This window comes from Leptinotarsa decemlineata, unplaced genomic scaffold (genome assembly GCF_025532065.1).
Source record: "Leptinotarsa decemlineata unplaced genomic scaffold, Ldec_3_MD MMD2_tig00004433_RagTag_RagTag, whole genome shotgun sequence".
Classification (NCBI taxonomy): Eukaryota; Metazoa; Arthropoda; class Insecta; order Coleoptera; family Chrysomelidae; genus Leptinotarsa; species Leptinotarsa decemlineata.
Genome location: NW_027412608.1, coordinates 336,678 through 364,672, shown reverse-complemented (window position 1 = coordinate 364,672; position 27,995 = coordinate 336,678). Strand labels below are relative to the sequence as shown.

Below are 27,995 nucleotides of genomic sequence, written 5' to 3'. Positions count from 1 at the left end.
GGTTGCATGAATTTTTTCCGGAGTAATCATTTTCAAAGTATTTTTGATGGAAATACATTTTGAAACTTTCAGTATCATTTATAATTCGCGAAATAACGCTTGGGAACTGATATTTCTTATTCTTCATGGACAATGCAATTTTCTTTGTTATTAGTTCATTAAATTTCTGGTCAAAATCATACGAAGGACAATATTGCTTGAGTTCTTCGGCAATAGAATCGTAAAGCTTCAGTTTAGATAAATGTTTACTTTCCATTTTTGAAACAATCAACTAAATGAAACTGACTAAAATAAAATCAAATACCAACTTATCCAAAGTAAAAACTAAAAAGAAACTGATGATTTTAAATCTACTGAACAGAAAGACAATACGAATTTGAAAATAAAAAAGGGCACATTTTTGTTAACTTCTTAAAAATAAGATAGTCAAGCACAAAAATTGTATACTGAAGTTAAGGCCACAGTCAGCGAAGTGAGCATAAGGTATATTCAGAGAGCGAGACTCTATCACGGTTTAGCCGACGCGACGCGATGAACAGATGTAGCTTGCTTGTAGCAGTCTTTATCAGCAGACATTACGTGGCTTAGGTGCGTTTTACAATTTTTTAACGTGATATTAAAGGCTGTAACTTGAGTTCTAACTATTAGATTGATGTCAAATTTCATATTTGAGAATATTTGAAGTAGCTTTACTTTCATAAAGTTGAATTGAGATTATAGCCCTATGTAAGGTAACACTTTATTCTTCAAAATATCAATTGAAAATGCAATTCTACTGATTTCTATCATGAATATTACCTGAAACTGATATCTAAAGTGTGTTTACTTGATTGAAAAATGATTTGGATGCAAAGGATTTTCTAGATTTACACTAGTTCCTACAGGGTGACTCTCCAAGAATTGCATCGGCTAATGAAAGTGTATGTAAAAGACAAACTATAAAACTTCAACAATAGAAGTTCGAAGAACTTTCGAACTGACGAGCGAGATGTCAATAAAAAAGTTCATTATTTGCTATCCAGTGAGTTTCGAAACATTTTGTTAGAAACTCATTTACGATTTTATTCGACGCTTTGCAGTTGGTTAATTGTCCAGATCATTCGATTCAATATTTTCACAAATGAAACCCATAATGCTTGATGAAAAATTTTGTTTGTAGGAATCGATTGTTCGAAGTTGGTTCTAGGACAAGAAGCCCTTGAGGTTTCACACATTCCCGAAAGTAGAAATAATAAGATAATTATTATGGGAAATAAAATTATTTTGTCAACCTCAAACGAAGAGACAGAAATGAAATTTTCGTATGTTTGTTTGAAGAAAACCAAACACACATGCTTTCTAGTAGTTTAAGTATTATTCCATGTGAATTTTGTCTATAAAGTTTCCTTCGACAATTTCATATCTAGGATACACCTTCATCTTTATCACTAACCTGTTCTATTTGAATAATATGAAAATTGTGAATTTATTAAGTTTCATAATCGAATATAAGCTTTGTTGGTGGAGTTATGACAACAGATCTCAGAATTCTCAATTTCTCTTCCCAATTTTTGGCAATAAAGACAAATAATACTATCATATTTCTCTTGAACGAGACCAAAGAAATTTTCCTGGATACCAAATATCAAATGTAACGATAATAATCATTCGTATCAATTTCAAAGTGGCATTTCGTTTTTTTCATTTTGGGGGTGTGTTTAACCCTCTTGGACGGGGCCGAAGAGATTTTCATTTATTCCGAGTGAAGAATATGATGATACAAATCATTCGTATTGATTTCAAAGTGGCTTTTTGTTTCCTTCATACTTCAAGAATTTTTTTCAATTCGGGGGTGTGTTTAACCCTCTTGGACGGGGCCGAAGAGATTTTCATTTAAACCGAGTGAAGAATATAATGACACAAATCATTCTTATTGATTTCAAAGTGGCTTTTCGTTTCCTTCATACTTCAAGAATTTTTTTTATTTCGGGGGTGTATTTAAACCTCTTGGACGGGGCCGAAGAGATTTTCATTTAAACCGAGTGAAGAATATAATGATACAAATCATTCTTATTGATTTCAAAGTGGCTTTTCGTTTCCTTCATACATCAAGATTTTTTTTCATTTTGGGGGTGTGTTTAACCCTCTTGGACGGGGCCGAAGAGATTTTCATTTATTCCGAGTAAAGAATATAATGATACAAATCATTCTTATTGATTTCAAAGTGGCTTTTCGTTTCCTTCATACTTCAAGAATTGTTTTCATTTTGGGGGTGTGTTTAACCATCTTGGACGGGGCCGAAGAGATTTTCATTTAAACCGAGTAAAGAATATAATGATACAAATCATTCTTATTCATTTCAAAGTGGCTTTTCGTTTCCTTCATACTCCAAGAATTTTTTTCATTTCGGGGGTGTATTTAACCCTCTTGGACGGGGCCGAAGAGATTTTCATCTGAACCGAGTAAAGAATATAATGATACAAATCATTCTTATTGATTTCAAAGTGGCTTTTTATTTCCTTCATACTCCAAGAATTTTTTTCATTTCGGGGGTGTATTTAACCCTCTTGGACGGGGCCGAAGAGATTTTCATTTAAACCGAGTGAAGAATATAATGATACAAATCATTCGTATTGATTTCAAAGTGGCTTTTCGTTTCCTTCATACTTCAAGAATTTTTTTCATTTTGGGGGTGTGTTTAATCCTCTTGGACGGGGCCGAAAAGATTTTCATTTAAACCGAGTAAAGAATATAATGATACAAATCATTCTTATTGATTTCAAAGTGGCTTTTCGTTTCCTTCATACTTCAAGAATTTTTTTCATTTTGGGTTTTGGGGGTGTGTTTAACCCTCTTGGACGGGGCCGAAGAGATTTTCATTTATTCCGAGTGGGGAATATTATGATACAAATCATTCGTATTGATTCCAAAGTGGCTTTTCGTTTCCTTCATACTTCAAGAGATTTTTTTTCATTTTAGGGGTGTGTTTAACCCTCCTTGATGGGGCCGAAGAGATTTTCATTCATACCGAGTAAAGAATATAATGATACAAATCATTCGTATTGATTTCAAAGTGGCTTTTCGTTTCCTTCATACTTCAAGAATTTTTTTCATTTCGGGGGTGTGTTTAACCCTTTTGGACGGGGCCGAAGAGATTTTCATTCATACCGAGAAAAGAATATAATGATACAAATCATTCGTATTGATTTCAAAGTGGCTTTTCGTTTCCTTCATACTTCAAGAATTTTTTTCATTTTGGGGGTGTGTTTAACCCTCTTGGACGGGACCGAAGAGATTTGTCTTGATACAGAATATACAGTATAGCTATATGCTTTCACGTCAAGGCACATCAGAAACCCAAAAAACATTATCACGATTTCGGTACGCTACTGACCATTCGGGTATTTCCGGAAAAAAAAGCTGCTGACTTTGGCTGCTAACTTCACACCGGTGGATCGCACGGCTTTTGCGATAGCTGATTGGCTGAAAGTGGCGCGGAAGAGAGCCCGTTTATTTAGGATAAATATACGGATTTCCAAGCCACGATAGTTAGTCGAAGTTTGAACATCGAGCGAGTAGCAGCGATCTTAAAAATCCGAAGATTTTTCGAAAGTTTGAAGCTGCGGTTGGGATTTATTGAAATAATTCGAGTCTCTGGTTCTTTTCAGAACTTAATAGAGACAAAGCACAACACAGGAGTTGTTAGGGATCTGCGGTTATCATCAAACAGTGGAATTGGAAGAATTCTTACTGGAATTAGGAATCTCTAGGACCAATAGAGAATAAATCAGAACAGACCAGTGGCTGGATATTTATTCGAGGAATTCTAGGATTGTGGAAACTCTGGGATTTAACAGAGCTTATACTGGAGCAGATTATTGGTTCGATAACTTATTGATGTGCTTAATCATACCTTACGTTTGTCCAGGTTCCTTTTGGCACTCCGCCAGAGGAAAGCAGCCCAAATCCTGCAAAGGAAGAGCAGGTCCCTACTAAAGTTGCCCGGTTTCACTCCACCCGATCACCTTGAGGTGTTAACGATCGAGGTGTTTCGAAATTAAACTCGGGAGGGTCAAGACATTATTAGTTACGTCCTTCGGGCGAACGACTCAACATAACCGTTGGGACCTTCCAGGATTACGATACCTTTCTACCTTATCCTGCGAGCGGCCCTCATCCTAGGGTGCTGTTCAACCGTTAGGCTCCTTGTATCTAAATCACTAGCTCAGTTCACCCTGTAGGCCTTGGATAGGAAAGTAGCTTCGCGATCCAAGGGTGAACTTAAAAAAATATTAGATTTCCGTGAATCCTTCCCTCTGACTATTTCCTCGTCAGAGTCATTTTAGGGAAACTTGAAATCGAAATGCAGACTAGAGCAAGACAAGCGCGAGCGCAGCTTGCAGAAAATACGCCAGTGCCAAACCGCGAGACCACAAGCTTCGGTCAATCCAGTTCCTTGTCAGACACACTTAGCCGCCTGAGTGCGACTTCTACAAGCAGACGCGGAACTCCCCAGGACTCTGTTTTCATAGGAAACAGTATTCCGAGAACTCCGGTAGAGATGGCCAGTCTGAGGGCATCCTCTACTCAACGTAGACCTTTTGCGCACGAGGACTAGTGCCTCTCCCGTGGACGCAGAGCGACAAACCTTGGGCATTGGTGGTTTTTCAGCAAGTCGAGTAGCTAGAGAACTCGACATGACACAAAGGACAGAGTCTTCAAATCGCGAAATAGTGAAATTGTATTAAACCGTTTCAGGGCATTAAATATACCGAACACGTTACAAATGGATCAAGAAACATTTGCAAGAGAACGTCAGGAGACGTTACTCCAAGAAAATGGACATCGTCTCCAAGGAGAGGTGTTGTCCAGGACCAGGAGCATGCACCAGGCCAGTCTTCGTCAATTGCTCGACATGCGAGCTGAATTGACAACGCCAAGAACGGTCTCCACTAGAAAACATCCACAGAGCGAACCCCAATTAGGGTCTAGCGAGATGTTAAACATGAAAACGCTATCTCCTATGCTGAGATCGGCTCCGAAAACGAGCCAACAGCGTTTTTCATCAGAACCGCAACAACCGGAACGATTTGAAATTTTTAACCGGCGGCGACAACCGGAGGGTTGTCTGCCTCTAGACTTGAGAGTTTTTCCCGAACGAAAGGTTTTGAGTGAAAACATTAAGGCGGTGATACATACGTATGTAGTAGAGTCACCAAGGGTAAGATTTCACAGGGTGTACAGCCATCCTGTGACAACAGTAATTAGCCAAATGTCGAAGCCATTGTCAAACCCGACAAGAGAATCATGCTATCATGGACAGGACTTTCGAAACAGCGAATGTTTCGACAGAAGAACCACCGGACAGGACTTTCGAAACAAGGAAAGTTTCGAGAGGTGCGGTGAAGGACAGCGTTTCCAAAGCAAAGAAGGCTTTGGAGATGCTGACAACAGGAAAGTAAGCGACGAAGCAAAGGTCGTCCAACGCCAGGCGTCGCGATGCCCCCAGGAGGGAGCTAGGGGTGGAGGAATGCCAGGGAGTCACCCTGAAGCCGAGTGAGGCTTGGGGGTGGCCTCATGGCGGGGTCAGTACCTCCACAAGGAGTTTCAAATTCCAGACGAGCGAACCGACGCAAACCAACCTCCCGTTGCACCCAGGCGAGAGGTGAGTCCTGAAATCCCAAGGGCTCAGGTCTGGGAGGCCAGCCGGCCGCAGCAACGACGAAGGGTAAATGCGGTCGACGGGGGCGGAGTCGTAAGACACGCCCCCTCAAAGGAACCCGACTATTACCTTTCCGGAGGACAATTTCAATATTGTAATTTTTTTAGTGCTTGTGAAAAAAATTGTTAAACAAATTTTATGTACCCCTTTAAGGGGCTGTATCTTAACAAGGGATGCTCCAATGAAATTTTTTTATATGAAAGATCCTATCTTTTTTTCGATGAGGAATCACCTCCTTAAATTTTTTACACTTATTCAGTTACACTATGTATGAGGAGAGGGTAGTCGTTGCTGACTAGTTAGGAATAGAACTAACAAATAGTGGCTTAGCAGCAAATGAAAGAGTACTCTTCAAAGTTTGTCCAAACTTTCGGAGAATTAATAAATTGTTTCCATCATCAGGGATGCTACAAATTGTGGGTGTAAGTAATAATAATAAATAAATATGAATGGTTGACTTACAACTTTTTGAGGATGTTTCATACGATGGTTATGTAAAATATTGGACACAACATGTTGAATGAGCATTGATACAATACATTTATAGAAATGGGGAAAGAATGTCTAATATTGGATAAAATATTTGATGAAAAACGTTACAGTTTAAAATTGTTTTGAAAGAAGAATAATGTCACATGTCAAAATTTCACGAAACGTTTCTTTTGGTTAGGCTTCACAGATAGTTGACATGACATATTTGCGTGGTTCTAGTGATAAAAGCTGTTGCCAACTTTAAATTGCAAAGAACTCTTTGGAAATTTCCACCTGTGAAGATTTTAAAAGTGAATTTAGGATAATAACATTTGGATTAAAAATATAAAGTACATTATTCTATTGATGCTAGATTTGATGAATTCATTGAAACATTGTTGTATGGATTTTTATCCAACATCAAAATATAGGAATATATCTCACTGAGATGATTAATATCTGTTTTTTTTTATTAATGCAATTTTTATTTTCAGCAATGAAGGTCATTTCAAGAAAGGACCTTTTTGTTAAATGTGTTTCACTAGCTAAGACCTTAGTGGCATCAAAATTCATATGGTGGTCAAACTTCTTGACATGTTCAGCTAGAGCACATCTTTCAGGGTGGTGTCTACAATCACTTTTGTGAGAGGTTATTTTGGAGCTTGAAGTTCTTGACGTTTGACCAACATAGTTTTTGTTGCGCGATTGACATGGAATATCACATTCGTTCGAAAAGTGAGGGGGGTTTATCTTTGACTCTGGTGTATAAAGTTCTATTTGTGAGTACTGCTTTGATGGCTATTTTAATATAAGGTGATTCGTTGAACATTCTAGAGGGTTTGGGAGTGATCTCCCTAATGAAGGGTGAAGTACTGTAAAAAACTTGAGTTGGAGCAATATTATTTTCATTGTTTCCAATTATATTTGGGTTTGGTGGAAAAGTTAGAGTAATTTCTGATATGGATGAGGAATTAAACAAAATATTTTTCAACATACTTAAAGGATATGAGTTATCAAGAAAAAGTTTAAGCAAAATATCAAGATTTTTTTGTGAAATTGGATGTCAGAGATTTTCAACACTCTATTTCACTTATTCCAATATTTCGATAAAATTTATTTTCATCTTCAAGAAAAAGCTACAAAATTTGTATAATGGAAGTACAATATGAGAAATTATGCAATGAAGTTCAGTATTCTATCAGCATCTCCTGAATATGGTAACATATTTTAGTTATTGAAAATGAAACATGAAGATTATTACCTGGATGTAGTCCTTGAACCAAATGTATTTTGTATGGATGGAATTTGTTTTTTGACAAAATACGTTGTATTGACGATTTCAAAATGTTACAATGCATTTCTACTTGTCTGGTAGAACTATATTGTTCTAACACCATTTTGACCTAGCACTGCAATAGTGTGATTCTCATCAGTAGCCGTTTTTGGTTTTTTTCACTTCCGTTCATTAAAACATCCATTTCGTGCCAAAGATTTGGCTAAGCCACCGAATGTTTTGTCTGACAACAATTTTCTGTCAGGATACAGATTAGCGTATATTCTCAATGCTTCTTTTGAATTTCTTCTTGCTTCGCCGTAAATACATATCATATCCAACTTTTTTGCATTTGAAAATTGAACCATTTTTCAATTCACACAATTTCCATTCAACAAACACAAAACTGAATACACTTTCGTCAAATCTGACAGGTCTTCTGACAGATCGATGAATACATTTATTTTGACTTATTCATGGCCTTCTTTATAATACGCAATAAAATTGCCTTTTTTTATCAGTATTCAAGGAAAACTACAAGTGTGATATATGGCAGAATTCAGAATTTAATGCAGAATTCAAAAACCAGTTGAAAATACTGAGTTACCATTAAAAAAAATTGGCGTCGGTGTCGCAACGCCCTAACGGATGACGCCTAGTGCTGGATCTCTACGTAAATAAGAGAACCCTTTGACACCAAAATTCTCAGCTTCCACAAAATATGGATATTCTTTTTCATTTTTTAGATATTTGCCCGCGGAGTTTTATATGGGACACCCTGTATATAGAGGAAGGGTAGTCGTTGCTGACTAGTTGAGAATACTGTTGGATGGTGGGGTATTGCAGCAAGTAAATGAGTACTCTTTTAAGTTAGTCCAAGCTTTCAGCAAATTGTATTTCCATCTTCAGGGAAACTACATGCTCATGACTTACATGACAAAGTAAGACATGACAATGGTAAGACATTGGTGAAGATGAACATTGATATACAATTCTGAATTACAAATTTTTTTTTAAATATATTTTTCTCACAGACCGTCGTTGACATCGTGTGTGCAAGATTTGAATGAACGAGTTCGAGGTTAGAACTTTGAAATATGACAGACTAACTACTGACAAGTGATAGAAGGCTTAAAATGTCACTAGGAGTACTAAGTGTACTCTAGTTTATAATGTAAAATTGTTCTGTTTGAAATGTTTATGATTAGATTAAAATTAAGACCTGATTATACAATAGAATTGTTCAAATTGATATTATTATCGTGAAAGTTCTTGTCTAGAATCAATAAGTAGTCAATAAGTAGCAATAAATTTTACGTAGGTGATTAATGTCTGTTCAATTGTATGAAAAAAAACCAGACATTAATCACCTAAGTGAAATTACAATATACAATACAATTGTTAATTTCTATCCTCTTAAATCAATTAACAAATTTCTCTTTAACTACCAAGGCATTGATAATTCTAAAGGTAAAAATTCTGTGACACCCATAAATCAGAGTGATACAAATAACCTTCAAAATAATACAATTCCAATTTATAGATCTCTTCACTACATTGAAGAACTTACTAATGAACTCATTAACATTTTTAAATTTACAAACATAAAAATTGAAAAAAAGAACATACTAACTGTGTCTAAACATTTTTCAAAAACAAAAACTCCATAAAAACATTTAGAGAAATCGAGCGTAATATACAGAATAAATTGCGATGACTGTGACCAAACATGCATTGGATAAACTGAATAGTACATGTTTTCAACCAATTTTAATCCTGACATACAAATATGAGGATCCTCTTTGTTACTTCTGTGTCAACTTCATTTTAACCTCACTTTCGTAAGTATGAACACGTTGTCCATACCAGTTTTTTTATTCAATAATTATTGTAGCGTTCCCGATGAAGAGACAATAAACGCCTTGAAAGCTTGAACAGAAAAATGAGTTTTACAATCTTTCTGCCTCTGACTGCTATACCCGAATAATTCCCTACGTTATTCCTATATATATATATATATATATATATATATATATATATATATATATATATATATATATATATATATATATATATATAGAGAGAGAGAGAGGTAGTCTTTGCTGACTAGTTACGAACAATTCCTTCTTGGAGTTATTTGGGATAGCAGCGAAGCGCAAGTGTACTCTTATAACATTATATTTCCAATATTTCGACAATGGTTATTGTCATCATCAGGGAGCTAAGATGATAGATTTTGAATTAATACAGAACTTAAGTTAACAGACGGATACTTACAATGTTAGTGAGATTGGTCGCAATTGAGTTGAGTTAAAATTAAAATATGAACGTAGTGATCATGATAAAAACACGTAACAACTGTAAAATTACAAGACATATGAAGTAAGTGAAAGCTACAAAATACAGGGTGTCCCTGGACTTCCTCTTTTCCTCTCGGGAATGTATAGATGGGGTCAAAATATCACCAGTACTTCATATAACTTTTTTTCCTAAAAGTCTTCGTAACCAAGTTACGGGCCCTCGAAGTTACAAAATAAAAAATGTTTTTCTTTGATAACTTTTCAAGTGAATATTCAAAATCATCCAAATTTTGGTAATTGACTAAACAAATGAATTCCGTCGATAAGCTTTCATGCAGGAGTCAGTTGTTTTGCTACAAAGTCAGGAACGGACTACCCCCGATGGTCCACACCCCAAAACTTTGAAATGACAGATATTTTTCAATATTTTTCAACAAAATAAGGTTACTTGGACAATTTTATGAATAAAAGTACTCGTGTGGAAAGTCGATCGGAGCAACGAGTCTTGATAAAAATGTAGTTCTACTCGACGACATCAAACCCGCTCGTCCACCATTATTTGAAATGAATAATTATCAAAGCAGAAATAATAATGATAACGTTAATTCAACAACATTTATAACAGGAATAATACAAAGTATGCTAAAATGAAGTCGTAAAAAAAGTACAGTACCTATATGGAAGTTTAAGTCACAATTGTGATAGCAGATATTTTTTCAAAAGAAATATCAAGTTCTGTAGATTCGTGGTGTTTTTAAACTAACAAGCTACTCTACTATGAAATATCGAATTCATTCCATATTTTGTATGTACATAATACGTGTGGAATAATCACGTTTCGTGTTGATCAGTTATCTGAATCTCATGAAACTCAACATTCGAATGTTTCAAATTCTTCTTCACAGCTAAACTGTTGAGGAGTTTCACTGATAATTATAATTTTATGGGAGAAATTCTTTAACACGAATCTAAATTTAGCTGAAAAAACGCACATCGGAAAAAATATTTACTATACTAATAAAAAGCAAACGAATGAACTACAAAAACGACTGCACATGATCAGGTGAAAAATATCCAGGGAATAATATTTCTTTCACAGATGTTGACAAAAAAACCTTTTAGAAAGTTTTGATAAAAAATGAGAAACTGGAATGCGATTTTGTTTTGTTGAGTGGTGCGTTGTCATATGACTATCATTGTATTGTCAATATTCTATAGGATATTTTGAATTTTTTTGATATGGCCGAACAGTTTACATTCAATGAATATGCAGATATGCATGTATTTTATGGACGAGCATTTTGTAATGCTGCAGAAGCTCGTCGTCTGTATTCCGAGCATTTTCCCAATCGAACGGTACCGTCAAGAGAAACATTCGAGCGTGTCGATCGCAGCTTGAGGGAGACAGGTATGTAATAATTGATAATTAATTTGAGCACGTTGTTTTATTTCGATATTATTGTAGGTACAGTTTTGCCAAAACGAGGTGGTGAGAGCGCTCCTAGCACTGTACGTACCGTTGTATTGGAGGAAAATATTTTGGAAGCCGTCGCTGATGATCCTTCAATGAGCATCAGAAATCTATCAGAACAGTTCCATACATCCAAGTCCACTATTCATAGAATAATTAGGGAACAACTGCTCCACCCATTTCACATCCAGAAGGTACATGCCATGACACCTCAAGATTTTCCAGCACGACTGGAATATGCCAATTGGTTCATGGATAGGCAAAGAGAGGATATGACTTTTATTAATCGAGTTTTATTCACTGATGAAGCAGGTTTCAGTAGAGATGGAGTTATCAACTCTCATAATCTCCATATATGGGCCGAAGAAAATCCCCATGGGATATTGCAAACCAAACACCAACGGAAATTCAACGTGAATGTTTGGGCTGGTATCATAGGAAACCATCTTATAGGACCATTCGTTCTACAGGACCGATTGAATGGAGAACGTTATTTGGAGTTCATTCAGAACGATTTGAATGGACTTTTGGAACATGTTCCATTGCAAACCCGAAGAGATATGGGGTTTATGCATGATGGCGCTCCTCCTCATTTTAGTTTGATTGTGCGTGACCATCTGAACCATATTTTCCACAATAGATGGATTGGTAGAGGTGGGCCATATTCATGGCCATCGCGGTCTCCGGATTTAAATCCATTGGATTTCTTTCTGTGGGGGCATCTAAAAAGCCTTGTTTACGCTACACCTATTCACACAAGAGATGCATTGTTGAATAGAATAACATTACATTGTGAAGCCATACGAAACGACCCTGGAATGCTATTTCAAGTACAGAGAGGGTGTCTTCGCAGACTAAGAAAATGTATAGAGAGAGAAGGTGGTCATATCGAGCAGTTTCTGTAGCGGATTTTTCATTTCTGTTTGCTCTTGAGGCTCTTGAGTTTCGTTAGTTAAACGTGTTTGCATTATAAAAATTCGTTATGAACATTTTACCTATCATTTCCATTTTCCTTGAAAACTAATATTTTCGAATAATGGTAGACATCTCAGGATAAATGTTGTTGAATTAACGTTATCATTATTATTTCTGCTTTGATAATTATTCTTTTCAAATAATGGTGGACGAGCGGGTTTGATGTCGTCGAGTGAAACTACATTTTTATCAAGACTCGTTGCTCCGATCGACTTTCCACACGAGTACTTTTATTCATAAAATTGTCCAAGTAACCTTAATTTGTTGAAAAATATTGAAAAATATCTGTCATTTCAAAGTTTTGGGGTGTGGACCATCGGGGGTAGTCCGTTCCTGACTTTGTAGCAAAACAACTGACTCCTGCATGAGAGCTCATCGAAGGAATTCATTTGTTTAGTCAATTACCAAAATTTGGATGATTTTGAATATTCACTTGAAAAGTTATCAAAGAAAAACATTTTTCATTTTGTAACTTCGAGGGCCCGTTACTTGGTAACGAAGGATTTTAGGAAAAAAAGTTATATGAAGTACTGGTGATATTTTGACCCCATCTATACATTCCCGAGAGGAAAAGAGGAAGTTCAGGGACACCCTGTATATACGTTAAATGAGGAATATTCATAAAATGTTTTTTTTTAACTTTGAGAATGAACGTGGTGATCTTAGGTTAGAAACACATCACTTGTCAATTTATTAAATTTTGAAGAAGAAGTAGACTTGGCATTTGCCGCTGGTGCAATTAATCAAAGAGTTACAGTTGCCTCCAGAAGAAAGAGTTTTGTTGTATAATTTTTGTTAATAAGTTGATAAATGAATTTAAGTAATGTCAAATGAGTTGTCTTTGAAGGAATTCCAATTTTTGTCTATAAAAAGTAAATAGGAATATATTTCACTTAAATGTTGTAAGTCTGTTTTTTTATTCAGACAATTTTGTGATTGCGAAATGTAAGTCATTTCAAGAAATAATCTTTTAGAAACATTCCTCTCTTTGGTCAAAATTTTTACTGATCTAAAGTCCATTACATGTCCATTATTATAAACATGTTCACTAAGGGCACACCTTTCTGGATGAAGTCTACAGTCACTTTTGTGTGCAGATATTCTGTCTTTTAATAATCTGGCAGTCTGATCAATGTATTCAGCACTGCAACTTATACAAGGGATACTATAAACCACTTGAGATTGAAATTTTTTTGGGATTTTATCTTTTAAGTTTGAAAAAAGGGAATTAATTGTTAATATAGGTTTGTGTGCAATTTTTATATTATCAATATTTTTGAAAATTCGTGTGAGTTTGGGTGTAATTTCACTGGTATATGGTAAGGAAGTAAAAAGATAATTATTTATCTGAATTTCATTATTATTATTATTGACTAGGACAATGATGATAAAACAATGAAACAAAAGGGAACTATTCTGGTGCAAGTGTGATCAGAGACATCTGCTGTTCTGTAAGTAATTCAATGAGAAAAACCCAAAAATCAAATATGTTAATTAATTGACAACATCTTGAGAAAAACAAGAGGTTTTGTTAAATGAAAGTAAAACCCTGCCATAGGGAGGTTGGAAGTTTGTTAAAAGAGAAAATAATTAAAATATTATGAAATTATATTAATGAAAGACCAGAATTATTGTTGGTTTGCAAATCATGTAGATTTTTGTCAATGTCTAATAAAAAGGCATAGATTTCACTGAGGTGATCAACGTCTGATTTTTTATTAGGGCAATTATTGGATTGTAATATAAATGACATTTCCAAAAACAATCTTTTAGATGTATTTCTTTCAGCTGATAAAATTTTTGTTGTGTTATGTTGTTTGAGTGTTTCTGGCTATTGGCCTCATCAGAGCGGTGCAGCCAATTGCAAAGATGGACAACAACTGGTTACCATAAATGAAAAACTTCACATATGCACGGTGACACCAACAGGAGCTAACCGCACATTTGTGGTTTCAATCAGAAGACCTAGCATTCCTAGGCATCATCTAACATAACCACGTAGGCAGCTATAGCTACCTGCATGACTTCCGGTTTTGTGTTGGTTTTTCGTAAAATTGAAAAAGCAGTGAGAATAAACGCTAATCGGTATCCTGATAGAAAATTACTGTCAGACAAAACATTCGGTGGCTTAGCCAAATCTTTGGCACGAAATGGATGTTTTATGAACGGAAGCGAAAAAAACAAAAAACGGCTACTGATGAGAATCAGTATCAGTATCAGTGTTGCAGTGCTAGGTTAAAATGGTGTTGGAACAATATAGTTCTACCAGACAAGTAGCAATGCATTGTAACATTTCGAAATCGTCAATACAACGTATTTTGTCAAAAAACAAATTCCATCCATACAAAATACATTTGGTTCAAGGACTACATCCAAGTAATAATCTTCATGTTTCACTTTTAATAACTAAGCCTGTAATATTACGAATTACACAACTATGATAACCACGGTCAATTATTTTTCAAGTTTTTGGTGCAAAATTATTTTTACTCTTGTCTCAAAATCAAATATTTGAGAGCTCCTCGAATATTATGTGTATTTTACTGTATTTCGTTGGTGCATGTTTAGTTTTAGGGGATGCACAAGCTTTCATCAAGAATAACTTTTTGTCGAAAAACCCTTAATAAATAATTTTCCCATATGGTGCATACTTTGGGGATGCCTCTGTATAATTATATAATATCTACTAAGTGGCTTCTAGTTTCGTCGCCTTGAGAAACATGTTTTGTTAATGAAAAAATTGAAAATCATCTACTTTCCTTAGTTACTAACCATCAATTTCTGTAACTTCAAATTTCTAACTTTGATATCTTAAAATCTATTTCATCTACAAGTTTGCTACTCATTTCTAAATTTTGATACATCTTTCCTTAATATTTGTTTGAATACATATTTAACCTCACTTATGTCTAAACATATAAATTTTTCGTCAGCAGCATTTCATACCCGTAACTAGGGAAACGGTTAACAATAATCATTTTCAAACTTTTCATTATCTCTAAATATTTACAACAATTTTATGATATCTTCTTCCAATTTTTTTCAACAGATATACTATTATTTCCATTTGACAATAATTTACATCCTCTGCCGGGTGTCTATTTTGTGAAAATTATAAATTTTTATATAAAAATTTTCAATTTCCCGCTCTTTCGTTCTTGTTTTCATGTAAAGTATGTGAGCTTCTGGACATGTACAGGGTGATCTAGCTGTACTTCTTCTTACGAATTTAACTGAGATGTGAATTTCTCCATCCACTGTTTTTATCGAGTCATTTTATAACAAATACCTCTAGTATTAGATTTTTTTTAATAAACAAAAATATATCTCATACTTCCAATTGTGATTATATGTCTTTTATTAATTTTTTTCATGGTTGATTATATGATAATAATAATAATAATAATAATGATAATATTTATTTCAGAATATCAATACAAAGAATGATAAAAAATTTCGATATATAATGAAATAAATATGGTTGAACTCCACGAGGGTTTCCCCTTAAGTGTAGGTGGTAGGAATAATTTAATGAGTACGGATATATTAGCAAATTAATACATTTCGACACAATAACACAGTCACACACACATATTCACGATAATTATACTCACTTATATGAAGACTATTCACAATACAACATTAATAAAATCCGAGGAGGATTACATTAGAATTTATTATGAGATTTCATTCATTTGCTTTCCGAGTACACATTTACACTCAAAGGGACAGTCTATCTAGGAATGATTTTTCAGGTCAATGTACTGGTGGATTTTTTCCGTGGTTGGGCGTTTATCCAGGCAATCAATTGCTTGTGAAATGAATATATAGAATTTACTAATTTCAGTTCATTAGGTATCATATTGTAGCATCGAGGAGACAAATAGGTGTAATTTCTCATTAGGGTGTTTTTTTCGGGTTTAGGTATTGTGAATATATAGTTCCTATTTCGAGTATCATGTACATGGCTACTACTAGTCGCCGTTATTTTGTTATTGTGTAGATTAAGAACTATTTTCAAGAAGAATAGCTGTCTGATATCCATTACTTTGGTTTCATTATATAACATTTCCGTTGGATAGTCTTGTGGCTTACGGAAAATAACTTTGAGAATTCTCTTTTGTATCATTTCCAGCGGAGACAGATGATTGGAATATGCTGCTCCCCATGCAATTATACCGTAATTAATGTGGCTTTGTACAAGGGCATAGTAAAGTGTTCTCATTTGTTGGATGTTGAGAATATTATTGTAATACCTCATTCTATAAAGCACATACCGGAGTTTCTTTACAGTGGCATTTATATTGTACTTCCGTTTCAAGTGTGGATCTACAATGATACCTAAGTATTTTATATTATCTGCTTGGATATTTTCACTACTTCCTTATCATTCAAAGTAATACTGAGGGATTTATATGTTGGAAGAAATTTGGGGTATGAGGTGAAGGGAATGAAAATGGTTTTGTCAAAATTTATTGTTAGTAGACGACTACTGAACCATTGGATAACTTGTTTGAAATCTGTTTCTGCAATACTCTTTAACTCTATCCAGTTCTCTGCAGTATATAGTACAGCGGTGTCGTCTGCGTAGCTGATAATATCTTCTTTGACTAGCTGCATATATAAGTCGTTGAGGTAAATGTTGAGAAGGATTGGACCCAGAATTGTTCCTTGAGGCACACCATACTCAACTTCTTTCGATTCACTATACTGTCTATTTATTGTTACGCATTGATTTCTTGATGTCAAATAGTTTTTCATTAATTCATATGGAATTCCCCTGAATCCAATCCCTTCCAATACTTCCAGAAGTTGCTTATGGCTTACCTTGTCTAAACCCTTTGCTAGGTCCACAGAGACACATAAACTAGGTTTCTTTTTATCGTCATATTGGCTAATTTTACTCAGCAGATAGTTTATAGCATCTTCTGTTGATCTCTTCTCTCTGAATCCATACTGGCGATCTGATATAATGTCGTTTTTATTCAAGAAGTTAATAATACGTTTTTTCAAAATTTTTTCAAAGATTTTTGCCAAGTCTGAGATAAGCGAAATTGGTCTATAGTTTGACATGTCAGATGTGTCACCTTTTTTATATACAGGATTTATTACCGCTGTCTTGAATACCGAAGGGCATTGTCCTGCAGAGAATGTGAGGTTAAGAATGTAAGTTAGGGGTTCAGCAATTTCACGCGCTATTAGTTTTAAAGTTTCTGATCGAATACCATCGATTCCTGGAGATTTCTTATTTTTTAATTCAAGTATTGTTTTCAAGACCTCAGACTGAGTAGTTTCTTCTAGGAAAAATGAATTACATAATAATTTTTTTGAGAAGCGGGGTAGTTGTTTTTTATCAATAATTTTTTCAGCCAGTATTTTACCTATGTTGGTGAAATGGCTAATAAATTCATTTGCTATTTCTTTATCGTTTTTTACTATATCACCTGTCTCTGTTTTTATTTCATTTATCACTTTTTCTTTTTTGTTTCCAGATAATTCGTTTACAGTTTTCCATAAACCTTTAGAGTTATTACCGTTTTTCTCAATTTGTTTTTGATAGTACTTTTTCTTTGCTGTATCTATAATCTTATGTAGTTCGTTTTTCATTTGATTGTACTTTGTTTTATTTTCTATTGTTGATTGAATTCTAAGTTTTTTATAAATATGGTTTTTCTCATTCGTGAGTTTAATTATATGGCTGGTAATCCAGGGACTTCGTTTGAAATTTTCTTTTTCCACTTTCACTTTATTTGTACTGCTTTCGATTGCTGATTGTATTTTTCTGACGAGTATTTCTGTTGATAGTTCAATGTTTTCAGCCGTGTAGATTTCATACCAGTTTTCCTTCTGAATATTTTTTATCAACTTATTTTTATCCAGGTAGTATTTAATTATGGACGGATTATTTACATGTTTTTTCTGTGATGTGAGTTGGAGAACTATAGGAAGATGATCAGTTATATGTTCCTGTATTATGTAAGGTGTATATGTAAAAATTTATTTTTGATCTTTTATAAAAAAATTATCTATACATGTTGCTGCTAAGCCCTGTACGTGTGTGTATTTATTAATATAAGAAAGAAAACCAAATGAGTTCATGACATTAAGGTAATCATGAGTTACATCGCTTTTTTATCTAATATGTTTATATTTATATCACCAGTAATGATATGTATATCTGATTCAATATTTCTTGGAATTTGCAGGTACTTTATGAGGCTGTTGCAAAATTCATTGGCACACTATACACTGAAGTTATTTTTATATTTTTTGATTCAAATCTAATGTTAATTTCTATAACTTTATTTACATTTATATACGGATAGTGGACTTGATAGTTCAGATCTTTTCTAATATAGATAATTATGCCGTCGCTTCGATTTAAGTTGCCTGAATTATAGATTAAGTTATACCCGTCAACATTGAAAATACTTTCGTCTTCTATATTCCATGTTTCTGTCAATACTATTATGTCGAAATCTTGTTTGACCTGATGAAGAAATACTTGGAGTTGATCCATATTTTTTCTAATACTTCTAATATTGAGGTGAAATAATTTAAAGTTTTCTTCGGTGCAATTCAGTGTTTCGGAAAGCTGTAAGTTATCTAAAATAAGACGAGTTTCAATGTCATTAGTTTCAAAATTTCTTATGTAATCATCCATTTGTTGTGAGTATTATTATTTAGACAATTTTAATAAAAAAAAAAGAATTATGTAAAGTAAATCACTGAGAAAGTAGAAATAGTTATACTGACAGTTATTCGAAAAATATTGACAGTTCACTTCTTTCTAAACTGATTCTTGCAATTTTCAGATTCTTTTCTCGTTCGGGGTTTTCTAGGTGTAGTTTCGTTCTGAACTGGAATGGTTGTAGCAACGAACCCTTCGGTGCCTATTTGGAAAAGAGGGTTTTCTTGGTTCTTCTCTAAAATTTTTATTGGAGAATTTAGTTCACTGTTATTTTTGTGGTATAGAGGGTGCACGAGCAGAGGAGCTTTTTCTTCGATGTTTTCTTTTTCTTTCAGCTGCTGATATGTGTATTTCTCTCCGTTAACTATGAGTGTATTTCCTTTCAGTACTGCTTGATGATGGTTTTGTCTGGCACTTCTCAATTGTTGGTATACAAATCTTTGTTCCTCTCTGTCTTCTTTATTAAGGTCGTTTGTAATTGAGAGACCTGTACCTTTAAATTTTGTAACTTTGTTGAATATTTCAGCTTTTTTTAAATTTCGCACGACCTCTAAGATTACTGGTCTAGGTTTGTTAGTGCTTGGTAGTCCAATTCTCTTGATATAATCTACTTCGGTTTCTTCTAAGGTGACTTCGAGGTTCTTTTGGATTATCGTTTTAAAGTAATTCAAAGGATCTTGTTCTTCTTCCGGTATCCCAAAAATAATTATGTTATTTCGCCTTAATTTTCGTTCAGCTATTTTAAATTTTTCTTTCAATGAAAAGTTTTCAGTTTCAATTCTTAGAATTTTTTGGTTAACTTCTACTATTTTTGTAGTTAGGTTTTTTAGGTCGTTCTTTATTTCTTTGATATTTTGGTTTATTGCTTTCTTGTATTTCTGCAAACATTCTTTTAACGTCGTCCATTTTATATTTAGTAATTATTTATTGATACTGTGACGCCAATGAAGATATGTAGCGAACTCAATGAAAAATATGACCCTCATAGATATCTTTATCAACTACGATAAAAAAAACTTTGTAATTGTCTTTACTTTATGAAGTTTTTTGGTGGATAGGTACGGTGTGTGTCTATCTTGATATGAATCTTTGCAACGAGATTGGACGCAAAATAGTGGCAAATACACTTACTTGATGGTATTTCTCATCACCAGACGGCACCTTTATACTTCACTTTGAAGTTTATACACTAATCATTTTAGATTTTTCACTATTAACCACCCTTTTTTGAAGAAGCACTGGAGACCGTAAAACAAGCGACCGTTCAGTTGATGAGACTCGTTGACATATGTATAAATAAATATCATTAATATTAAAAATTCCTCTGATTCTTTCATCGTTATATATTTGAATTTCTATCTATTCACATTATTTTCACTCTCAATTTCATATGGTCCTTCAAATATTGGAAGTAACTTTGCACATTTATTCTTTTAAGGATCCGTTACTCTATTTGCTATTATTAATACTAACCAACCTTTTTTTAAATATATTTTTGTCTTTTATTTTTATCCTTTATTTTGTTTTATCCGTACTTCTGTTAGAATCTCTTTTAATGATTTATTTTCTTCTTTCAGCCAGTTCCTGGGAGAATGTTGTCTATCATTAAAAAATATGGACTGATTTCTGTGACCGTGTGTGGCAATTGATTGAGATACTTCTATATCTCTGGTAAATTATTATCCCAATTTTGATGATTTTATCTTGATAATATTCGGAAAAATTTGATCACCTTTCGAATATATCTCTCAGATGGATTTGATTCCGGATGTCCTATCAACCTCATAAGTCAAAACTTGTGCGAGCTAAGGATTAACAAGGTCTTACCTTTTAACGCGTGATTTCTAACACGGTGTATATTAATGCTGGTGAATAATTATTTTATTTTATTTTTCATGCCAATAATTTTTAAATTTATCATTTCTGTGGTTAACCTACTTAACTGAAATATTGTTGAAGACAATTAGTTATTACTTGCATATTGGTTTTCTTACAAGGATATAATTTCATAAATTTGGTGAAGATTTCTACAATTACAAAAATATGTTTATTTCCATTTGTTGTTGTTATAAGTTCACTAATACAATCAATGACAATTCCTTCTAGTTTATGTGTGGTAATAATATTTCCTGGAATATTTGCATTGACAAAATATAATATTACAATCATTACAATTACAAATATTACAATTATCAGTCAAATCTTTGGTTATTTGGATATCTTCCTGCAAAAATAGTTTTCTCTGAACATTATCCATACTTTTCTCACTCCAGGATGACCATTATGTTTATGTAAATACTTTAATAAATTGAAAGCTAATTCATTACTAATTACATATAGTTCCTGATCCTTAATTGTCTTTATCCAAATATCATTGGCTTTTCTTCATAACATTATATCTTTTGCTTCTAATTTATTCTGATCTTCTATAATTTTGTTAATTGAAAAGATTCCCTGTTGGTCTATTAATATGTTTATCTCAATTAGTAATGCTCTTTCTCTTTTTACTTTGCCATTTGATCTTGTTAATGCATCCGCAACTATATTATCTGATGTCTGATTTCAAAATCTTATTCTTGCAAAAGTAATGCACCTCTATATATTCTATTGTTTAGCAATTTATTATTCATCACATTTAACAATGACATGTGATCTGTCTTGATAACTCATATAGTACATGTTATATCTAAATATGATTCTAAATAATAATAATAATAATAATATTGATTTTGAGTCGCTAAGAAAATTTACATTTTATGGACCAGTCAGAATTTAACGAGCTGCATTTTCAAATGGTTTTCGAATGCTCATGAACCCTAATGCAAAAAATCAATTATGCATTCATGCCACCCACCAAAAATGAGAAGTTCAACGTTGCTGGTATGTTAGCCATATTGTCATCCAGTCAGCCAACGCCCTCTGTAGTGTATGCGACAATATGCTCTTTCTAATGTCCAACGGTTTCCACACATAACGTATTTTTGTTAAAATTATTTCAAAATGAATGTTGAGCCTAGTTTTGTTAAAGCTGAATCCGACAACTTACAAGAGTCGATTTTGAAATGATTGATGAATTTTACTTGAAAAATTTCAATACTTTGGTACCGAAATGAAGAATGAAAAATTGAATCGGTAGGTGGTATATTTAGTAAGTCCCTTTCATTTATATGACAATCATTTCAGACTTTATCTTTTATTGAAGGATGGAAAGTTTTGATTCAATTTTTATTTTAGCTCGGCCAACTGAAGAAAACCATAGATCTCTTAAGTTTCGTTTTTTGGAACACTGAAAAACTTTTTGTCTGATATGGATGACATGTTTTTACAACTTTTTGGTGATAGTAATGGTAAAATTCAATCCAAAAATAACCTGAAAAAATATTTTTCGGAATGTAAACTAATGACACGAAATATGCAGCAAAATAGGCACCCGCCGAGACCTACCTTTTACAAAAAAAACGTTCTTTAATTGGATAATTATTGTAACAGTTATATTCACACCGAGTTGTCAACAATAACAAGAAAAATGCTCTGCCAAATTGGATCATCAGATCTGTGATTGGATATTAAAAATCAATATAATTTGCAACTCCGCTGTAGACACGATCAATTTTATTGGTCAACAGACACGCGGCCAATTTGAATTCTTGCTTTTCGAATTGTTCTTTTTTCTACAAATATAAGGAAATCTTGGGACCGATTAGGCTTGATAAGTATAATATACCCCTAACTCGATCAGTCTATAAGAAAACTAGTATCATTTTCCATAGCATGAAACAAGCCCACTGACTTTAGCTCGATGATGGCCACTATCTTACACTGACGAGTGGCTGATGAGCCCGAAACCGTTCTGCAACTGTGCCCGTTCTAAAATTTAAGGTCGACTCTTTCAGTTGTATTGCCAATTGCATATGCAGGAAATTTCTGTGAAGATTCCTGCACTGACGCCTGTCGAATATAATCCAATGACCTTCGTGGTATTAGCCAGGGGAGGGATTCAACCTACTATGTAGGTATATCCTAGACTGGCTTCAACGTTTTAATTTCATTTCTTTAGATTTAATTCTAGTTCACTTATACTAACTATAATGTTGTTCATATGTTTTGGTCACTCTTGACACAAAACATACGTTTACCTATTTTTTTTGCTGTACTTGTAATAATACTCCAGCAAGTTTAAACATTGATGCATCTGTTCTTAAAATGAATGGTAAATTATAATCTGGATGATACATTTTTAAATTATTTGCAAAATCTGATTTTATGGTGTTAAATGCACTTTCTTGTTCTTTGTTGCTTTTCTTTAATAACTCTAATGAAGTTAATGCTTTTCACTAATGTTAGACATTAATTTTTTTAAATAATTTATTATTCCCAAAAATCCCTTTAATATTTTCAAATTTGTTGGTCTTCCTCCTTACTTATGCCTTTGGTGTCTAATTTATAGCCTAAGAAAGTCATCTGTTTGGTAAAATATAGATTTGTTGATGTTAAATTTTAATTCTGCATTATCAAATTCATTTACTGATAAATTAATATGTTTCAGGTGACTCTCCCAGTCTGTGGAATATATTGAAATGGCATCAATATAATGAAAAATAAAAGCATTGTATTTTTCCAGGATTGTATGGATTGTCCTAACCAAAGCTGAACAAGAACTCTGCAAACCATATGGAACTACTCTGAATCTATACAAGACTCCATCTACTGAAAATGCTATATAATCCCTACTGTCTTTCTAAGGTGGAATCATCCAAAAACTATGTTTTAAATGAAATGTCAGTTACTCTATCCTAGACATTTTGTGGTTTTATGTTCGATAGAAATTCATGAATTTAATTTTTGTTCAATTTTCCAGTGTTTCCTCTTAGACAGATTATTTATATATGCATATATTTTTTAATATTCGATATGGAAAGAGGTAAATACCTGGTTTTCCTTCTGTGTGTTTTGTGCGGTGAAAATTGTGTCTCCACTGGATTTTCCTCTTGTCTGCTGAAAATCCCCGTTATGAATTTCTTGATAAATTCCTTGGTTGGATTTGGCTTATTCAGGTTAGTATTATTTAAAACTTCTTTACGGTTTTTTTTATTAAATTATACAAAATCAACTAACTTTTCTATTAATTTTAATTTAATTCTGGGAGTAAGATTTGGCGTGGCTTCTAGTTTCGTCGCCTTGAGAAGAATGTTTTTCTAGAAATGGTTCACATGAGTAAAAATAATAATAATTTAAACCAAAATCAGAAATACAAAATTTAAGTCAAATTTATAATTATATTTTAACTTTTGATCAATACAATTGGACAAATAATTCCCATATCATATCACTAATAATTTTTCACAAGATCTCACTGTATGTGCAAATATCATAATAATCACATTTTCTCTGGTGCTGTAACAAAATTTTCAACGTCAAATTTAGCATTTGACTTTTCGTTTTTATTTTTGGATTTATATGCCTTTTTTATATTTAAAAACAAAACTTTCATTAAAACAACGATAAAAATTAAATAAAAACAACAATAAAGATTAATTGGCGCTCTGGGGCGACTTCATTGATTCCAGAAGCGCATTTGCTTTTTCAGCTGCAGGAAAACCCGGAAAAACCTGAAGCACCACATCATCTGAAGATCTTGATCTAACAATGTCCTCTCTCTTATAAAATGTAGGGTGTCTCCAGAGGCTCCAATAAATTCGATGCATTGCCAGAACTAACTTTGGTGAGTCTTTTATAACATATCTATTACTATATAACATTTGCATGATCTTTATTTTGTAGATAGTCTTGATAAAGGAAAAAGAATATTTTTCCGAAAGCTTGAATAGCAAAAAATAGTGTTTCCATAGCCCGCAGAGATTGACTGAAATACCCAACTCAAAAATAATCTATAGTTATATAATAGCCAGTCAACTATATATATATATATATATATATATATATATATATATATATATATATATATATATATATATATAATCTACGAGCGCTTTCGACAGTTGGTAGTACTGTCATCTTCTAGGCACTCCTCAAACTGAACTGGTCATCCTGTTGTCTGCCTCTTTATACGGTAAGAGCGTCTTAACTCAGGTATTTCAGGTACTTTAGGTAAATTTGCCTGTATTTGTTCTGCATCAGGTACAAGGGAAACCGCATGGACATTTGGGAAAACTTGAACATCCATAAATTTAACAGTCATAAATCACTTATCGAGGAACAAGTACAAATCAAAACACAACAAGACCTCACATTCAATATATTAAACAAAACCAAACACATTCCTAGAGAAGATCTAACACAAAGAAGAGTACCTGAAGCAAATTATATTTCTCGTTCACACAAAAGGGTTTTTAAAAACTTTTTATTTGAACAGAGTAACAACTAATAACTACGAAAAATAAGTACTGGCTATTACAAATCAATTGAACCTATTTATACATAAATTATTGCCGACTTTGTAGATATCAGCAAAATAATTGATGTCGTCTTCGGGTCATCGAACAATATCCTGCTGATGTAAGAGGTTATCGAACTGTAACTTCTCCATCCCCTGGGGAAGTCTTGTAAGGGACGAACAAGACTGAAGATGATGCTTCGTGTTCGGGAACTGGTGGATCATCATTGGATGGTTCTTTCTTCGTTTGCCTTTTCAATCTGTAAATTACGTATAGAATGAAGATGGTGATTGAAATGTAAATGGGAGTCATCCAGAAATGGCTATTATCAGATTGTATGGTTTCTTCTGGGATGAGTTGTAACCTCTCTTCTTCTAGGGTCAGATGTTGTAGTTTATCCAGGGGAATCTTATCTAATTTCAATGGTTTGAATTTCAGCGAGGAATTGATGTGAGCTGTCTTGATATTTGGTAAAGTGAGGGGTTCGTCTAATATGACACTTTTGGAGTTTATGAAGGCTTCGTTGTTGGTTTTGAATTCACAACCTGGTGGAAGTTTTATCAGATGCACTCCTTCCAGAACCATAACTTTCGTACTGGAACAATGTATAGATATCTTCGTGGATGGGTTGAAGATCGTAGTAGTGGATGAAGTCGTGGGTACTAGTCTTGATCTTTGCTTGTCCCATCTTGAGGGGAAGTAGTTCTGGATTTGTCTTGAGGTTCTGGATTTCGATCTCCTGTCCTCTCGTCAGATGAAGACTGTAAAGGGACGAAGAATTTAGTAATCTTATTAGGCAAATGTCTTATATTTTTCTTATGGACGTTTGCATTTTCTGTCTCGACAGTTACTGTTTGGTCTTTTTGGATGGATTTTGGGAGGAAGGGTGGTAGCAGTTTGTTTCTTTTCACCGTTTTTCTTGTGTACACCTTGGTGCAGGGTTTGTAGGTAATAGGAGTTTCTCTTTTCTTGTTTCTCTTCTCTATGATATTTGTTTTATGTTTCTGTAAATCTTCGTTGATTTTCCTATATATTTCCTTCGTTTTTTCCCTGTGTTGTTGGACGTAGTTGTTAATCAAGGCTCGTCTTATGTCGATATCGAATGGGTCTTGACTATTGAGATGTCCGTTCAGAATATCCATAGGTTTCTGTCTTGTTGCTGAATGGATAGAGTTGTTGTATCCTAGGATGGCATAGAGCATCTGTTCTTTGATGTCTCTTTTCTTATGCGTATCTCTCAATATTCTCAAGTGCTCGATCAATGTGGAATGGAATCTTTCGACTATCCCGTTTGACTGAGGGTTTTCTGGAGTGGTATAGTGAATGTTGACTTTATGTGTGTCAACAAATTCTTGGATCAGTCCATTTTTGAATTCCGTTCCATTATCAGTGACGATCATATGTGGTATTCCATGATGGTTGATGAATACTAAGAGAGCATTGAGAGTGTTGATAGCATTACATCCCTCTATTGGATATGCCTGGCCATATTTTGAAAATGCATCCACAATCGTCAGGAATTTTTGTCCACTAGCCTGAAAGGTATCCATGTGTATTATTTCAAGAGGCTTCGTTGGGGTAGGTGTCAGCATGAACTTTGGCTTCTCTGGTCTTCGATCATACTTGTTGATTTGACAAGTTTCGCATAAGTTGATAGCTTCTTCGATATCCTTTTTTATATTGGGCCAATAATACAATCTTTTGATCCGAGTTTCCGTTTCGGTGATTCCTCTATGGTTTGTTTTTCCTTCATGATGCTGCTTGATTATTTCTTTTTGTCTAGCTGAGCAACTGACATCTTCCAAAAGGCGGTTGCATTTTATGAGATCGAAAGAGGAATTCTTGAATGTCTCTCTCAAGATTCTGCACATGCTGGGGTAGAGTTCTTCATCTTCGAACATCAAAGCGTATTTCTTTCCCGGGCTGATATATTCTTTGAAAAAGTTAAAAACATTTTCGTCCATATTGTCGTTTCCCAATTGAGCATGGTATCTTCTTTTATTCGGGAATATTTCTTCTATCACCGTTCTTGCTGGGTTATAGCTTACTTGTTTGAAGATGACTTGGTTATTGAAGACACTGAGAGGTTTCTCTGATATTGGTATTTCTAATATTGGACTTTCTCTGGCTGTATGGTTGGTGATGCCACTAGTATCTTCGTCTGGGGTAATTTCCGGGTTCAGGTTCACGCATTCCTTGTCTCCTTCGGTTGGGGGTTCGTTCTGAATTTCTTGTTCTTGCGGTATGGGGTCCTTATCTTCAGGAAAATGTTGATGAAAGCAATCTTTAAACAGATCGTTGATGATGTCATCTGCAGACTCAGGAACTTCTGATGGAGGATGGTTGAATAGAGATGCCTTGTCGTCGTCGTAGTTTGCTTCATGGAGCTCCTTTGTATGTATCTCTATTCTGGAGAGCGCATCGGCGTTGGTATTGCTTGTGCCTTTTTTGTAGACCACTTCGTAGTCATACTCTTCTAGCTTCAGGCGCCATCGGACCAGTTTTGAGTTTGGATCCTTCAAGGAGAAGAGCCACTGGAGGGGACGGTGATCTGACAGAATTTTGAATTTTCTGCCGAAAAGATATGGTCGGAAATATTTGGTGGCCCAAACTATTGCTAGCATTTCCTTTTCGATGGTAGAGTACTTCATTTCAGTTTCGTTCAGGGAAAAGACAAGCCAATAGCTTATGGATGCATAAGCTATTGGCTTGTCTTTT

General features: G+C 34.1%; 1 protein-coding gene across 4 annotated transcripts in view; it reads right to left on the bottom strand.

Annotated features, from left to right (window-relative positions):
* LOC111508414 (uncharacterized) overlaps positions 1-27,995 on the bottom strand; it is a 546,485-nt gene that overhangs the window by 446,755 nt on the left and 71,735 nt on the right. For all 4 annotated transcript variants that reach the window (XM_074179170.1, XM_074179173.1, XM_074179171.1 and 1 more), the window contains exon 3: positions 23,812-23,877. In XM_074179170.1, coding sequence (XP_074035271.1) covers positions 23,812-23,877 — 66 coding nt within the window. The remainder of the gene's footprint in view (positions 1-23,811; positions 23,878-27,995) is intronic.